Below are 16,661 nucleotides of genomic sequence, written 5' to 3' on the forward strand. Positions count from 1 at the left end.
GTGGAGTAGTGGGGAATCAAACCCGGTTCTCCAGATTAGAGTGCACGGTACCTAACCACCACTCAACCACCACACCAGCTCAGAATTAGGTTTTGAAGTAATCTGCCCAACTACAATTTAGTCAAAATATTTTTAAGAAAGCTGATCCTTACAAAAATTCAAAATAAAAGATAAATACTTAAATAGGTCTAACAGCAATATAGAATGCATCTAGAAATCCTAGTACTCTCTTTACATGTTTAACCTCAGCCAGAAGAAAAATGAATTCCTATTCAAAATGTCACAAGTAAAAGCTTATTTTAAAATATCACTTTTACATAGCTCTAGCACTTGTGCATGAGCACACTTCTGTTCAGGGTTAAAGCACATTACATTCACTGCTATATTATTGCAATAAAATTCATTCAAGGGACTGAACTAGAAAACCAGTTACTGGTTTAAAAAGTGACAAACCTGAAACGTTGATCCTCTTCATTGTCACTCTGCAAAAGATCATCATTCAGTTCTTCATCTGACATATCTGGAGTCTAAAATTACAAAAAAAGAAAAGAAAAGGAAGAAATTGTCCTTGAGATAACCCCAATATATAAGGGTTTAACAGAGTAGCAAAGAAGGTTTCTCTTCATGCTTGGGACTTTTTTACAAGGTATTATCAATATCAATCAAGATATTACCCTATTATTTTTGTTTCTTTCAGACCATCAGTGAAACAAACATCAATTCTGAAAAAAATATGAATCAGTTGGTTGAAGGAGATTTCACAACTCCCCAAACAGAGACTGCATTCGGACGTCAAAGCAAGATGCAATTAAAGTTGAACACAAGCACATCTTGCTGCTGTGCTCACATACGCCCCTCCCTCCCACTTCCTACTTTTAGCATACAGAACTTGAATGAACTCTTCCTGGCTTGATGAAACTCCACCATGACATGCAAATACAGGCACCTCATGAATTGGGGGTCTGTGTACGTCAAACGAGCCAGTTTCGTTTCTTAGCTTGTGCTGTATGAACAAAGCCCTCACCATCCAAGAACCTATACCCAGATGTCACAGAAAACTGGAACTTGATCAAATGTGACATGTCTGCATACTAGAAGAGAGGAAGGTGGGAGGAGCGACGGGCATGCACAACCACAGCAGCAAAATGTGCCTGTGCCCAGAGTTTAAGTGCACTCAAAAATAATATCCTATTTTGAAATAGAAACTCCAACAAAATAACCAGCACGAAGGCTCATGCAAAACACTAACAAATCTAAATACAAATACAAAAAACACACATACGTGGCAGTTGTATATACAAACATCTATTAAGACACTCTTATTCCAAATGGTGTAGCATTCAGGCAAATAAAGCATTTGTATTTAGATTTGTTAGTGTTTTGCATGAGCCTTCGTGCTGGTTATTTTGTCAGAGTTTAAGTGCAGCTTGTCATAACATCTGAATGCTGCCGCAAACGTAACTTCCAACAGTGAAGATTGAAAAATAGTCTCCACGGGGGGCTGGATCTAGCCAGATTTTTCAATTTCACCCAATTCTTCTACTGATTACAGCCCCATATCACATATCTTTTGTCTAAGAATGTTCCCATGATCTTCAGTGTAGCCTTTTCTGGTAGTCAAAGGGAACAACCGCTTATTTTTTCACCAGCAGAAAACCAGATTGGATCTAACCCATGGTCTCATTAGAACACGCACAAATAAGAACTTGACGTTTAATAATCACGAGAACCACCCTAGTGGCTCAACTAAACAATAAATATGATCAGGTATAGGATAGATCTAAGGACTCTTCTACTAAGGAAGAAATCTGCCTCTGAGGAAACAAAGCTTTAGTGAAAAAGAGCTGCAGCAACTTGTTTTCATATAAACCACATATCAGAATTTATCGACTGATTTCTAACTCCAGACCACTGCAAGTTCTCTCTTGGTAACTCCACCCAATGACAAATTTGTCACACTCACATCATGCCAGAAACTCTGCCAAAAACTAAGTTATGTGTCTCCTCTGATGGGAACTGCTGCATCTTCAGCAACAATGGCTCATGTCTCAATGGCATGTATTAAGAGTTATTAAGTAAAACATATGAACTTAGTACATGAAATTAGTTTTGTTGGGCAGGAGGAAGAAGTAATTAAATTGGCAGGTGCAGCTACACATTCAAGTTCTATCAATAAACACCTTCATTCGAGAGGAAGGCAAGCTAGAAATATCTAGAGACAGATGTGAAGGACTGGATGAAAACTGGAAAAACTGTGTGGGGGGGGTACTCTCCCCAAGGACCCCTCCCCTTCCCCAATGGAAGATTTGGGAATTCTGGGGACTACTGAAAAACTCTTATGTCCTTTGGTATGAACAGAATTCTTCTTGGGAATGCTTCTTTGCCTCACTCAAATGTGTAGCATAAAAAAGCCTAAGGACTTTTTCAATGGAAAAATTGGGAAATTTGGGGGAACACTAATGAATAAGCAAAAGGCAAGACAATGTTTCACTCAAAATGTATAGTATAAAAATGTTTACATAAACCAATCTATAGCATTAAATGGAGACAACACTAATGTATTATGTACACATATACAACATGTTTTCAATAATGTTTTTAAGTGTAAATAATTTTGGCAATACTATGTTGTAACATGTTGATGGAGCCTAGATTTGTTCTCCTCTTTTCAAGCTTCCACATAAAAGCACATATTTCAAAAAACACAAGCAGATGATGTTATCAGTGCACTCAAAGTGCACAGAAAACCAGCATTAACAAGTAAAAGGTGCATGTAAAACATTCCTTATGCATCACAAGCACTTTATGCACACACGTCAAATGGGTTTATTATTGACCTTTTTGCCAGGCAGTAAATCTTCTCCTAGCAAGTCGTCATCCAGTTCACTGAAAGAAAAACAAAGACAAACATACTCTGGGAATAAGCTCTTTCTGAAGCAAGGATTTTATACAGAATCACAATATGTACTCATGAAGAAGTCAAAAGCAACATTAGAGCTGTTCAAATGACTGACAAAGAATTCTTCAGAAGACATACAGTATAGTCTCAATTTAAGATAACAGGTGGGAGTCTGGAAGAGAATACAGCAGTTTCTCAAAAAGTTAATGATGAGTACAATTTTTCAATTGCCAGGTATTCCTCCTACTGAGTCAGGCCCTTGGTCCATCAAAGTCAGTATTATCTACTCAGTCCAGCAGCAGCTCTCCAGGGTCTCAGGTAGAGGTCTATTCACATCACCTATTTGCCTGGTTCCTTTAACTGGAGATGCCGGGGATTGAACCTGGGACCTTCTGCATGCCAAGCAGATGCTCTACCACTGAGCCACAGCCCTTCCCCATTTAGTTGGAAACGAACTGCAAAATCCAGCTTACTCTGACACTATTTTATGCTGTTTTGCAGCATATTATTTGTTTAAAATATTTCTACGTCGCCTTTCCACCCAATTTAGGTTCCTCAAGGCAGCAAATACCGTATTTTTCGCTCCATAAGACGCACTTTTTTCCTCCTCAAAAGTGAGGGGAAATGTCAGTGCGTCTTATGGAGCGAATGCAGCGGTAGCGGGGTGCCGAGCTGGGTCGCCGGGCCGGCTGGGATGCCGCCAGCCAGCTGGGGGGGTGGGAGGCCCCTCCCAGCCCCCCAGCGCAGCGATAGCGGGGCACTGAGCCAGGACGCCGGGGCCGGCTGGAATGCCGCCAGCCAGCTGGGGGAGGTGGGAGGCCCTTCCCAGCCCCCCAGCGCAGCGGTAGAGGGGCACGGAGCCGGGACGCCAGGGCCGGCATCGGGAGGCCCCTCCCAGCCGTGCAGCGGCAGCGGGGTGCAGAGCCGGGCAGCCCAGGGAGCCGGCTTGAATGCCGCCCAGTGCAGCGGCAGCGGGGCACCGAGCAGGGCAGCCCCGGGAGCCGGCTCAGCTGCTGCCAGCCAGCTGGGGGGTGGGAGGCCCCTCCCAGCCGCCCAGCGCAGCGGCAGCGGGGCGCGGAGTCGGGCAGCCCCGGGAGCCGGCTTAAATGGCGCCAGCCAGCTGGGGAGGTGGGAGGGGCCTCCCACCCCCCCCCAGCTGGCTGGCAGCACCCGAGCCGGCTCCCGGGGCTGCCCGGCTCTGCGCCCCGCTGCCACTACGCTGGGTGGCTGGGAGCCCCGGGAGCCGGCTTGAATGCAGCCAGCCAGCTGGGGTGGGAGGCCCCTCCCAGCCGCCCAGCGCAGCGGCAGCGGGGCGCGGAGTCAGGCAGCCCCGGGAGCCGGCTTGAACGGCGTCCCCAGCTGGCTGGCAGCAGCCGAGCCGGCTCCCGGGGCTGCCCGGCTCTGCGCCCCACTGCCGCTGCGCGGCTGGGAGGGGCCTCCAACCCACCCCAGCTGGCTGGCAGCGGGGCGCGGAGTCGGGCAGCCCCGGGAGCCGGCTTAAATGGCGCCAGCCAGCTGGGGAGGTGGGAGGGGCCTCCCAGCCGCCCAGCGCAGCGGCAGCGGGGCGCAGAGCCGGGCAGCCCCGGGAGCCGGCTCGGCTGCTGCCAGCCAGATGGGGACGCCGTTCAAGCCGGCTCCCGGGGCTGCCTGACTCCGCGCCCCGCTGCCGCTGCGCTGGGCGGCTGGGAGGGGCCTCCCACCCACCCCAGCTGGCTGGCTGCGTTCAAGCCGGCTCCCGGGGCTCCCAGCCACCCAGCGTAGTGGCAGCGTGGCGCAGAGCCAGGCAGCCCCGGGAGCCGGCTTGGACACCTCTGTGCTGCCATCCCAGGCAGCGAGGAGTTTAAAGACCCCCCCACCCGGCTTCCAGGGACTGGAAGCCAGGCGGGGGGATCTTTAAACTCCTCTGTGCTGCCTGGGATGGCAGCGCAGAGGAGTTTAAAGACCCCCCCCGCCCGGCTTCCAGGGAGTCCCTGGAAGCCCGGCGGGGGGGTCTTTAAACTCCTCTGAGCTGCCTGGGATAGCAGCGCAGAGCACTTTCAAGACCCCCCCGCCGGGCTTCCAGGGAGTCCCTGGAAGCCGGGCGGGGGGATCTTTAAACTCCTCTGTGCTGCCTGGGATGGCAGCGCAGAGGAGTTTAAAGACCCCCCCGCCCGGCTTCCAGGGAGTCCCTGGAAGCCGGGCGGGGGGATCTTTAAACTCCTCTGTGCTGCCTGGGATGGTGTCTAGAAGCCGGGCGGGGGTGGGGGAGGTCTTGGAAAGTGCTCTGCGTGGCCCTGCCCACCTCCCAGCTGGCCGTCGGCGCGGGGAACGCGGGCTCGCGCCATCTTGACGCACCCTCCATAAGACAAGTTTTAGAGGAGGAAAACAAGATTTTTTCTTGTTTTCCTCCTCTAAAAACTAGGTGCGTCTTATGGAGCGGTGCGTCCTATGGAGCGAAAAATACGGTATGTCTCCAAACAGCAGCAGGAGGAAGAGAAGGAGGAGTTAGTTTTTATATGCTGACTCTCTCTACCACTTAATGTAGACTCAAACTGGCATACAATCACCTTCCCTTCCCCTCCACACAACAGACACCCTGGGAGGTAGGTGAGGCTGAGAGAGTGTGACTAGCCCAAGGTCACCCAGCTGGCTTTGTGTGTAGGAGTAGGGAAACTAATCCAGTTCACCAGATTAGCCTCCGCCGCTCATGTGGAGCAGTGTGGAATTGAACCCGGTTCTCCAGATCAGAGTCCACTGCTCTTAACCACAACACCACGCTGGCTCTTAAGCCCTTCACAACAGGTACACACATTCTCAGCCTGACCTATTCTCACAGTGAGGATAAAATGGAGGAGTAGAGAATAAGTGGCACTAGATTCCGACTGGGGAGAAAAGCAGGGTACATATAAAGTACATGTTTTCCTGCTATTCAGCTTCTGATACATACACAGCAGGCACACACTTTATTAGCATGTACAACTGCGTACTTAAAAAAAAAACCCAGGCTAAAACCCAAACTGAAGAATGCAGAATGGAATCCCGGAGAAACCATCTCAATGTGAAATTCATTAACTTACCTGTCCCAGTCATCATCTCCAGCTCTCCTCCTCCAAGATCTTTCTGCACCCGGCTTATCAAATTGATCAAAGTCATCATCTATTAACAAAAGACATATACTGACTAGTACATTTGTTTATTAATTGCATTTATGGCCTGCCCTCATTCCCAGCAAGGCGGGCTCAGAAAAGAAAATGCATCAACTATAATGCATCAAAACTGTTTCTGCACTGGTTATTTGCTTCACGTACAATAGTGTTGGGAGGCGGATTTTTTTTCCTGCTTCCCCATTGCTTTGTGGTGCATTTGTGCACCTTCCAAGGTTTCCCTGGATTTTCTACAATCTTAACATGTTAAGAGTTAACATGAAATTGATTGACTCAATAAAAGAAAGCCATGGCCTTCAGCTTGTAAAACTGGAGAAAGGCTATCAATAATAGGATGTTTTGGGGGTCATTAATTTATAGGGTCACCATAAGTCAGAAACAACTTGACAACACTATACACAGTAACTTTTGTGAGTTATTTGCAAAGCTGGTTCCATAGTCACAATTTCTCCTTGCTAATATATCTTGCCTGGAGTATTCATAATCCACGGCCAGAAAACTTTGAGAGCAGGATAATCTAAACCCTTTTAAATCAGTTTAGCATGGTGGGGGGAAGCATTCAAATGTCTATATACCCAAATCACTGCTAGTAAGGAGTATAATCACAAGTAACATCCTATAAAAAGTAGGAGTGCTTTTCCTCATTTCAGAAAAGTGTGAAATATAATGCTTAAGAGATGTTTCGGTGTTCTTAAAACTAACAATTAAAAAAATCTAAGGCATGCTCAAGTCATCATGGTTCTGTGAATATACCTAGCTTCTATTTAATTTTTCCAGTCCTTTTCCTAAGCAAGCTGTTACTTTTGACACAGAACATGTGCAACATTAAACACATCCCAAATTAAGCCTGCTCTTTATTAATACCAAAGCTTGATAGCATCCTAAGTGACAGAACACGCACTTCCTACTCAAATTCTACCCATTCATATTTTTCTATAACTCTTCTCTTCCTTCCTCCTGTGAAAGGCATTCCACACATAAGCAGGAGTTGAAAAGAAGAAAGCCTGTTCTCAGCCCCCTGCAAGGAAGAAGCTGGAGTTCAAGGGCTTTCCTGCCCCCTCTGCTTGAGAGTTGCAGAAATCCTCATATGCTTCATTACTGCATGATTTACAGCAATAGCAACCCCAAAGTCTTTGTTTCCCAAGGCAGAAACAAGGTGCCAGACCCAATAAAATAGTATGAGAATGGGACACAGGAGCAACAGTTCTCACACCACGACTTCATTGTATGGCTGAGGGAGGGTCGACTTATTAAAACCCTGCATATGAGATCTTCAGTTTATCCTCAGTACCTTTTTTCCATCTAGGAATTGCATGGACTGTAAATTTACACTTCTGAGCAGCCTGCATGGCAAAAAATCTATAACAGTCCCAAGCTAAAGAGATGGTGCATTTGTAAACCTCACCAATTAACAGAAGTGTATTTTAAGTATAAACTTTCAAATGGTTCTTTGTGGGTAGACATATGTTAAAGTGTTGGAGGAGCAGAATACACTTGCTGTTTGTTAAATAGTGTTTAGCTTGAGCGGTTCCTCAGTGGAACAGGCTTCCTCGGGAGGTGGAAAGCCCTCCTTCCCTGGAGGTTTTTAAGCAGAGGCTAGATGGCCATCTGTCAGCAATGCTGATTCTATGACCTTAAGCAGATGATGAGAGGGAGGGCATCTTGGCCATCTTCTGGGCATAGAGCAGGGGTCACTGGGGCTGAGGGGGGGAGGTAGTTCGGAATTTCCTGCATTGTGCAGGGGGGTTGGACTAGATAACCCTGGCAGTTCCTTCCAACTCTATAATTCTGTCTTTTTTATATCACAATGCATTTGCTAGAGGTTACTGTAAAAGTTGCTGAAATCTGGCAGCAATTTGCCAAAGATGGGATTTGGGAACTTTTCATACTGTTCACCTTGTGCAAACAAAACAGAATTCTTGCTTGCCTAAAAGAAGTACCTTGTTATGTTAGTTCAATGTACTACAGGCATGAAATAACTCCAGTTTTATATTGGGAGCAGCATGTTGTCAGACTAGGACCTGGAAGATCCAGGTTCAAATCCCCCTCTGCTAATGGTCTTGATGGAACAACTGGTGGATGGTCATTTATTTTGCTTTCCCCCCTGCTTTTCAGTGGTAAAGAAGCTCATGGGCATCATAATTTAACACAAATAATTATTAAACAGAAATGCAAAATGTTCTTTGTGGAGAGAATTCTCGATTCTGCTGGATCCAGGAATCATCAAGGATGCCCAGCTGCTCCCCAGTGGCCACAGCACTTGGGTTGGAGGAAGGGGGACCTTATCTCCAGCATACACTGTCAGAACTCTGGGTACAGGTGTTGGGCTATGGGTGTCTTCCATAGCTAATAAGGTAGTGAGTATCAATCTAGGAGGCAAAATGAATGGGATGTCCAGTGGAACCTTAACGAGTAACGAACGTTATTCCAGCACAAGCTTTCTTTCTTTTTTATTGTTTTAAAAGTTTTTATTTTAAGAATAAAAGGCGTGAACATAAAAAAGGGGTGGGGGATGGGGGATTGGAGCCTTGACTACTTACCGTGAGGGCTCCTTCTCTTCTGAGGCGGAGGGCATCTTGGAACTGTGGGTTATTGTCCACGCCCTATCTGGGGAGGCAGGACCAAATTAACTTCCTGCTGCCCCCTGTCGGGACACTAACCCGCTGTACCTCAGTCACAGGCTTGCCTAGCTCTTAGACAGGAACAAAACGAGGTATAACGGAACAAAAACGTAACCTTAACCAATGAACACATGAAGGAAAAACATTCCTATAACATTACAAACAGACAGGCAATGGGACCGGAATTAGGTCTGAAAATGGCTGTCTTCTGAAGGTATGGTCGATAGCACGTTGTCCTGACTCTTCGCCCGGGTGGGCAAGATGCCCTCCGCCTCAGAAGAGAAGGAGCCCTCACGGTAAGTAGTCAAGGCTCCATTCTCCTCTGAGGCTCGGGCATCTTGGACCTATAAGAGCTCCCATCAGGGTGGGTCATGCGTTCTCATCCACTACATGCTGTAAGACCCTACGGCCAAAGGCCGCCTGTGCAGATGACCATGTACTGATCTTGTAGTGCTTGACAAATGTTGACACGCTTGACCACGTGGCTGCGCGGCAAATTTCATCAACAGGAGAATGTTTGTCAAACGCCGCCGTTGTAGAGGCGCTGCGAAGCGAATGAGCCGTAATTCCCGGTGGAAGAGGAGCCCCCGCTGCTTTGTATGCCTCAGCTATTGTTGACTTTAAGGCATAACTGATGGATGCCGCTGACATTCTGAAACCCTTGTTAGGGTTGGATATGTTAATAAACAAATAGTCTGTCTTTCTCAGGTCTGATGTTCTCTCAATGAAGATGCGCAAGGCTCTACGTAGGTCGAGAGAGTGCCAAGATCGTTCCTTTGGGCAAGGTGGTTTAGGACAGAATGATGGTAAGGAAATATCCTGACCGCGATGAAAAGGAGAATTAACCTTGGGGATAAAGGTGGGGTCTGGTCTTAATACCACCTTATCCCTATGAAAGATGCATAGTCCCTGACGAATAGACAGGGCTCGCAATTCTGACACTCGACGAGCCGATGTGATGGCTACGAGAAATAGAACTTTCATCCTAAGAATCCTAAGAGGAGCTGTCCGAAGGGGCTCGAAGGGTTCCTTCGTTAGGGCCTTAAGAACGATGTTAAGATTCCAGGTAGGGAACCGGTGAACAGTAGGAGGTCGAGTCTGGGAAACTCCCTTTAGAAAGGAGACGATATGCCGATGCTTGGATAACGCCGCTCCATCCACCATTGGAACCACTGTTGCTATGGCCGCAACCTGTCTGCGAAGAGTAGAAACTGCCAGGTTTAGTCTCACTCCCTCCTGTAAGAAACCCAGGATGTTGTTAACTCCTGGTTGAAGAGGGTCAAACTTCTTTCTACGTGCCCATCTGACAAACGCTTTCCATGATGCGGAATAAATGCGACGGGTTGCAGGTCTGCGCGCCTCAAGAATGGTGTTCACGACCTCTGTGGGGTAACCCAGTTTGACCAGGCTCAACCTCTCAAGTGCCAGACGGTCAAGCAGAACCAGTGGGGGTCTGGATGGACTAGAGGACCTTGGCGTAGAGTCCCCCACTGAGTTGGAATTCTCCATGGTTCTTGAACTGCTAGTCTTTGTAGAGTGACGAACCATGGACGGCGAGGCCAAAACGGGGCCACCAGGAGTACATTGGCCTTTTCCATCTGGATCTTGCGAAGGACCTTCGGAATGATTGGCAGAGGTGGGAAAGCGTACAACAGAGTCCTTGGCCAAGGACTGAGAAGAGCATCGATTCTCTCTGCGTCTGGATGGAAGAATCTCGAGAAGAATCTTGGAAGTTTGGAATTGTCTGACGAGGTGAACAAATCGACCTCTGGAAGACCAAATTTTTGAGTGATGAGACGAAAGGAGTCCTGGTCCAAGGACCACTCTCCTTCGTTTACTTGCTGCCTGCTCAGCCAGTCGGCCTCCACGTTGAGAGCGCCCTTTATGTGTTCCGCTCGTATTGATAGAACCTTGAACTGGGCCCAGCGGAACAGTTTGACTGCTTCCCGATGTAACGTCGATGACCTTGTGCCCTCCTGTTTGTTCAGGTGGGCCTTGGTAGTCGTATTGTCCATCCTGACTGGGACGTGGTGGTTGCAAATGTCCGCTGAGAAGAATAGAAGAGCCAGTCTCACAGCTCTTAGCTCCAGGACATTGATGTGAAGATTCGACTCCTGAGCAGACCAGCGTCCCTGGGCCATCTGCCCGTTGAGGGTGGCTCCCCACCCTTCCAGACTGGCGTCCGTAAAGAGCTGGAGAGGATCCTCGTGCAGGTACTGTGTAGGTTTGGTTAAATTCTCCCTGGATGCCCACCACCGCAGGCTCTTGCGGACCCTGAGTGGTAAAGGAATGCTCCTGTCCCTCTTCATCCCAATGTCCCCTTGATATGGACGAAGGAGCCACTGTAATTGTCTGGAGTGGAATCTGGCCCAAGGCACCACTGCTATGCACGAAATCATGTGCCCTAAAAGTTTCGCTAGGGACATTAGCCTGGCTGATTTGGAACTGGCGGCCGAAGCAGCCCGACTGACAATTTTTTCCACTCTCTCTCAGGACAGGGTAACAGTATTTTTCCGAGAGTCTATCCACACTCCCAGGTGTACCAGAGATTGTGCGGGGGTGAGGGAACTTTTCTCGAAGTTCACTAAATATCCATGGTCTTGAAGAACCTGGACTACTCTGTTGGTATGGGTCCGGGATTGTTCCCTGGATTGTGCACAGATCAGGATGTCGTCCAGGTACGGATGTACCTGGATAGACTCCTGTCTGAGGGTGGCCATAACAGTCACCAGGGTCTTTGTGAAAACCCGGGGGGCAGAGGCTAACCCAAAGGGGAGGGCCCTGAATTGATAATGATTGATGCCATGGGTGAACCGAAGGAACCTCCTGTGGGCTGGATGGATAAGGACATGGAGGTAGGCCTCCGTCAAATCCACCGCTGTCATGAAAGTCTGAGGCTGGAGGGACTCTATGATGGATTTTAACGTTTCCATCCGGAAATGTTTGCGCCTCATTCTCCTGTTTACATACTTTAAATTGAGGATAGCCCTCCAGTCTCCATTTTTCTTCGGAACCATGAAGAAGATGGAGTAGATCCCCAACCCCCTCTCCTGGTTGGGGACCTTCTCCACGGCTCCTATGTGCAATAGGTGCTGAATTGCTGTGGCGGTTCTGGCCCTCTTCTCTTTCTTTAGGGGTAAGGGGGAAGAAAGGAAACGATCCCGGGGCAGGGAAGAAAACTCCAGGAGATATCCCTGAGAAATTATTTGGGATACCCACGAATCCGGGTTGGATCTGGCCCAAATGTGACTGAAAGCCTGAAGTCTCCCCCCCCACTGCCAGCAGTGAGGCGTCATTGTGAATTGCTGTTTTTGGGGAACTTATCCCCTTTGTCAGGTCTAGTCTGGCCTTGTCTCTGGAACTTCCCCCCTTTCCGAAAGGATCTACTCTGGTTCCATGAGTTACTCTGGTTCCAGGAGCCCTTTCTGTAATCTGCCCGGTATCTGGGAGGGACCTTGGAAGAACGAAAGGACGGGTAAGAAGAGGATCTATTCTCCTTCCGAAGTTGCCTAGGGAGGACGTGTTTCTTATCCCTAGTTTCAATCAAAATCCCGTCCATTTTTTCTCCAAAAAGCCGGCCCCCTTTAATGGGGTAGGACAGGAGAATGGTTTTAGATCTGAAATCGGCCGGCCAGGCCCTTAGCCACAGGGCCCTTCTAATGGATGTGGTAGAAGCCATGGCCCTAGCCGTGAAGGACATTGTGTCCAGAGAGGCATCTGCCATAAGAGTGATGGCGCTAAGCACTCTCTCCAAGCCCCCAACAACCCTGCGGTTGTCAGGCGGAACCAATTGTAGGAGTTTTTTGACCCATAAATAAGAAGCCCTTGCAAAAATGGAAGTAGTGGCGCTAGCCTGGATGGCTAGGGCCGAAGCCTCGTGAGCCTTTCTTGCCAAATGATCAGTCTTCCTGTCCAACTGGTCGCGGATGGATCCCACCCCATCCTCAGGAATCAACCCAGGGGTCTGAAGGTCAACCACTGGAGCATCGACTACATGAACCTTCAACATCTGCATGGCGTGAGGAGCCAGAGTATAATGTTTTTTGACGTAGGCCGGGACCTGTTTATTAGAGGAGGGGTTATCCCACTCGTCCGTGATGGCCCTAATAAAAAACTCTGGGAAAGGAACTAGGTTGCTTTGAGTTCTCCTTCTAGGGAAGCACTCCCTAACTCCCTCTTTGAATTTTGATTTGGGTTCCTCTGAGGACTGTTGCTCCTCATTAAGGTCCAAAGCGATCATAGCTTTTGCCAACAGGCCCTGGAAGTCCTCTCCCGAGAACAACCTGGGCTGTTGGTCATCGGGACGGGGGGTCTCGTCCTCGGAGTCGAACTCCCCCTCCTCGCGTTCTTCCCCTTCTGACTCCTGGTCAGTGGTAATGGTATCCTGAAGGCTAGGGGAGTCAGAGCCAGATTGAGAAATTGGCTGTGACTGTGCCTTTTTAGCGGCCTTAGTGGGCCATGAGGCGGATGTCTCCCCTCTGGATGGCCCCCCCGAGGTGGATGAACTGCCCTCTTCCCCCTGAGATTGGGGGACTAAGGTAGGAGAGGATCCTGAAACCCCGTTAGAGAACTGGGGCAGGTGCATTTGAAAAGCCTGGAAGGCTTGCCACTGCCTCTGCAAGGCTATATTAACCATGTAATTAGCTTGATCAGCAGTTAAAAACCTCCCTGCTGCCGCCCCTGAGGTGGGAAAGGGGTTAAAAAATGGTTGCTGGACTGGAGCCTGCTGCATAGGCATAAAGTGGCCCCCTATAGGCCCCAAGGAAAAGGCGGGAACAGAAACAGCGGGCTGCCTTTTTGTTTGCTCCGAAAGGGGGGGGTACGTTACCACCTCCCGACGGGAGACCGTCTGTCGCCACGGGATCTGAAGTCGCGGGCGAAGTTGCTGTTGAGGAGGGCTGGGTCCGCGAGTAGACAGTCGGGGCCTTCCTGCTGGCTCTCGCCGCGCCGGCGAACTTCCCGCTGCCGCGCTTCCTGCGTTTAGCGCCGGCAAGGGACGGCGCCGCTTTTCGCGCCTTTTTCTGCTTGGGCTGAGCGGCGACTCCGCTCACCTCCTGCGGCTCTCCGCTCACCTCCGTCGCCGGGGTGGATACGCCCTCGTCTCCCTTGGGCAGTGCGTTGTTAGTCGGGGCGAATTGGACCAGCCCCACTGAGTAGTCGTTCTCCGAGAGAAGGTCGTCTTCTCTGTCCAAAATGGCGTCCGCCATTTTTTCTCCCCTTCTCCTCTCGCTTCAACACTCAGGAAGACACCAGGAAGGTCGAGGGAAAAGACACCGGGTAGGTCGGGTCGGGTGGGGAGGTAATTGGAAAGAAGGTTGAGGAAAGGAATAAGGGAAAGGACACAAAAAAGCCTCTAAACCTAAGCCTAACTCACAGAGCTGTGAAAAACTCACTGCTCTCCCCACTAGGCAGGACAAAAGACGGAGGTACAGCGGGTTAGTGTCCCGACAGGGGGCAGCAGGAAGTTAATTTGGTCCTGCCTCCCCAGATAGGGCGTGGACAATAACCCACAGTTCCAAGATGCCCGAGCCTCAGAGGAGAATACAATAATGCATCAAAAATCTTGTATCTACTGTTCAATTGTATTAAAAATTATATATCTACACTGGGTGTGAATATACCTTATGTCCCAGTTCAATCTCTCGTTCAACACTGCTCACAAAATAGACCTGTGCTGTAATGTGAAAGCCTCTACAAAGCACAACAGCACGCTGGCTAATCTCTAATAAATGTAATCATAACAAACTTAAACAAGGTAACTGAAAACATAACAATATAACAATGACACTAACAAACCAGCTCTAAGAGCCCTGAATAGGTAAATTACATCAACATATGTCCAAAATCCACAATTGGCAACAGGAAATGATCCTGAAATCACAGGATCATACACCTGTGGGCAAAGGAGAATAAAAAAGTTCATTAGAAGAAGCAAGCATCTTCCTAAGTGGTGGATTACATTTATTAGAGATTAGCCAGTGTGCTGTTGTGTTTTGTAGAGACCAGTTCAATCTCTAGCATTCTAATGTATTTGTTCTCTATTTCTATGTTTCTGTTGAGTTTGAACAAAAATACAATTTAATAACACATTTTTAACATTATCCATATCAAACTCCTCATAGCTTATGCTGTTCTCACATAAGCATAACAAAGCCTCCAAATTAAAAAAAAATCTTCTCTGGGTTGTTTATTTACTAGATTAGTTAGTTTTGCCATCACAGCATATTCTGCCAATTTATTCTTCTATATTCGGACCTTCATCCAATTTCCATTTTGCAGCTAGTACCACTCTGGCTGCTGCCAGCACAAGCTTTGAACACATGAAGCTGCCTTATACTGAATCAGACCCTCGGTCCATCAAAATCAGTATTGTCTACTCAGACCAGCAGCGGCTCTCCAGGGTCTCAGGCAGGGGTCAACGGCTCATTTCAGATGCATGAGCTTTCTGGCGGCAACCCCTTCTCCCTTGCACTTACTGTGGGGCTACTGTGGGGCGGTCAAGAGGAAAAGACATGGTGTCCAAGTGGAACTCTGGGCCCCTGACAGCCTTCTCAGATGTTTGAAGGGCCAGGGAAACTGATGGGCCCACAAGGAAGCCGCTGGCTAAACAGCGCCTCCTTAAAGGGCTGCAGCCCATACCTCCCTTCAAGGTACTGTCATTTCTAGCTGTGACCAAAGATCGGAAGGGGTGGGCGATGAGAGACAATATGCCCTACTCAACATTTCTGGAAAATATACATCTCTCTACTCTTGGGTCCATAAACTTCAATCTCATAACAGGCATAAATAAGTGAATAAATACCAGCTAGCATTATTAATTATTGTTCTATCCAACAAACTGAGAGCAACATGAAGTTTACCGGATGGGAATTTCGTTACTCCCCTTGCAGACCACCAAGTCCCCCAAAAGTTTGCACCTGGGAATTTGGAGAGCATCACAAACGAAACTGAAAGTAAAGTGGGTGTCTGCAGTGGTAGCAGTTAATTGGCCAATACTGTTACCATCAACCTTCATCAATGGTAAGGTACAAATCATCATTTCCAAAGGGCAGCCTCAGCTACTTAATTATAGAACCAAAGACATAAATTATGTTTAAGCTTCCAAGTTTACAGAAGAAAGACAGGGGAAATTGTTCACGTTCCTTTTTCCCAAGAACCCAGATATATGCATGGTGCTTTTGTGCACCTTAAATATATTGTTCAACCTTCATCAACACATTCTTCTGGTAAAGGATAAACCAGGACCAGCAAGTTAAAGCTGGAGCTTTTATGTTCACTATAGTTACAGTACACATGGAAAATACTGCATAGTTGTCAAGCACTTCAGAATTCCTAAATTAAATAAAAAGCGAAATCCTTCAAATATTTTATTCCTAAAAGACTTGTCAACAAAACAAAACAAAATTAAGCCCATGTGATTTGCCTAACTAAGCTGAGGGCTTTGGGGACATGCTTATGTCAAAACAATTTAACTCTGCAAACCAGGGAAGACAGGAAAAGTGTGGGGGGGATGCAAAAATAAGGAGTGCCAGAAGTATTTGGCATAACTTGAACTTGTTACTATCATTTATCAACTCCTTGAGAGTCAAAAGGGATTTCTCATTTAAATTCACATACAAAACTGGTTAGCTCCTTTGTCAACAAAACAAGTATAATTGTACAGAAGAATCTTGGTTATATTGCATCAATCACCAGCATATAGGTTTCCATTCATTCAAACCTAAGACTTTTCTGTCTACTACCTGGAGAGGTAAGGTGTCTCAAAATTTTGAAGCAGGGGGAGGGGTCTGGAAATTTCGAAAGAACATATACAATATTTACTTCCTTATCTAACTTAAACTTCTTTTACTGTTTTTAACATAGAAGGCATCATTTGTAACTAAGCTAACATAAAATTGTACTATTTTGCACATTTCTAAAATGTACAAATATAAATGATTTAGTTTTCTATTAAAAATTGCAACTCTACCCAATACATGGGAAACAGTTGCAACCGCT

General features: G+C 47.6%; 1 protein-coding gene across 1 annotated transcript in view; it reads right to left on the reverse strand.

The window, feature by feature from the left end:
• Nucleotides 1-10,972, reverse strand: part of RBM33 (RNA binding motif protein 33) — a 104,513-nt gene extending 93,541 nt beyond the window's left edge. The window contains exons 1-5 of the mRNA XM_056857126.1: nucleotides 10,209-10,972; nucleotides 9,071-9,207; nucleotides 5,956-6,058; nucleotides 2,838-2,886; nucleotides 454-527 (exon numbers count right to left, since the gene is read on the reverse strand). Coding sequence (XP_056713104.1) covers nucleotides 454-527; nucleotides 2,838-2,886; nucleotides 5,956-6,058; nucleotides 9,071-9,207; nucleotides 10,209-10,972 — 1,127 coding nt within the window. The remainder of the gene's footprint in view (nucleotides 1-453; nucleotides 528-2,837; nucleotides 2,887-5,955; nucleotides 6,059-9,070; nucleotides 9,208-10,208) is intronic.
• Nucleotides 10,973-16,661: the final 5,689 nt, after the last annotated feature.

This window comes from Euleptes europaea, chromosome 11 (genome assembly GCF_029931775.1).
Source record: "Euleptes europaea isolate rEulEur1 chromosome 11, rEulEur1.hap1, whole genome shotgun sequence".
In the NCBI taxonomy this organism is placed as follows: domain Eukaryota; kingdom Metazoa; phylum Chordata; class Lepidosauria; order Squamata; family Sphaerodactylidae; genus Euleptes; species Euleptes europaea.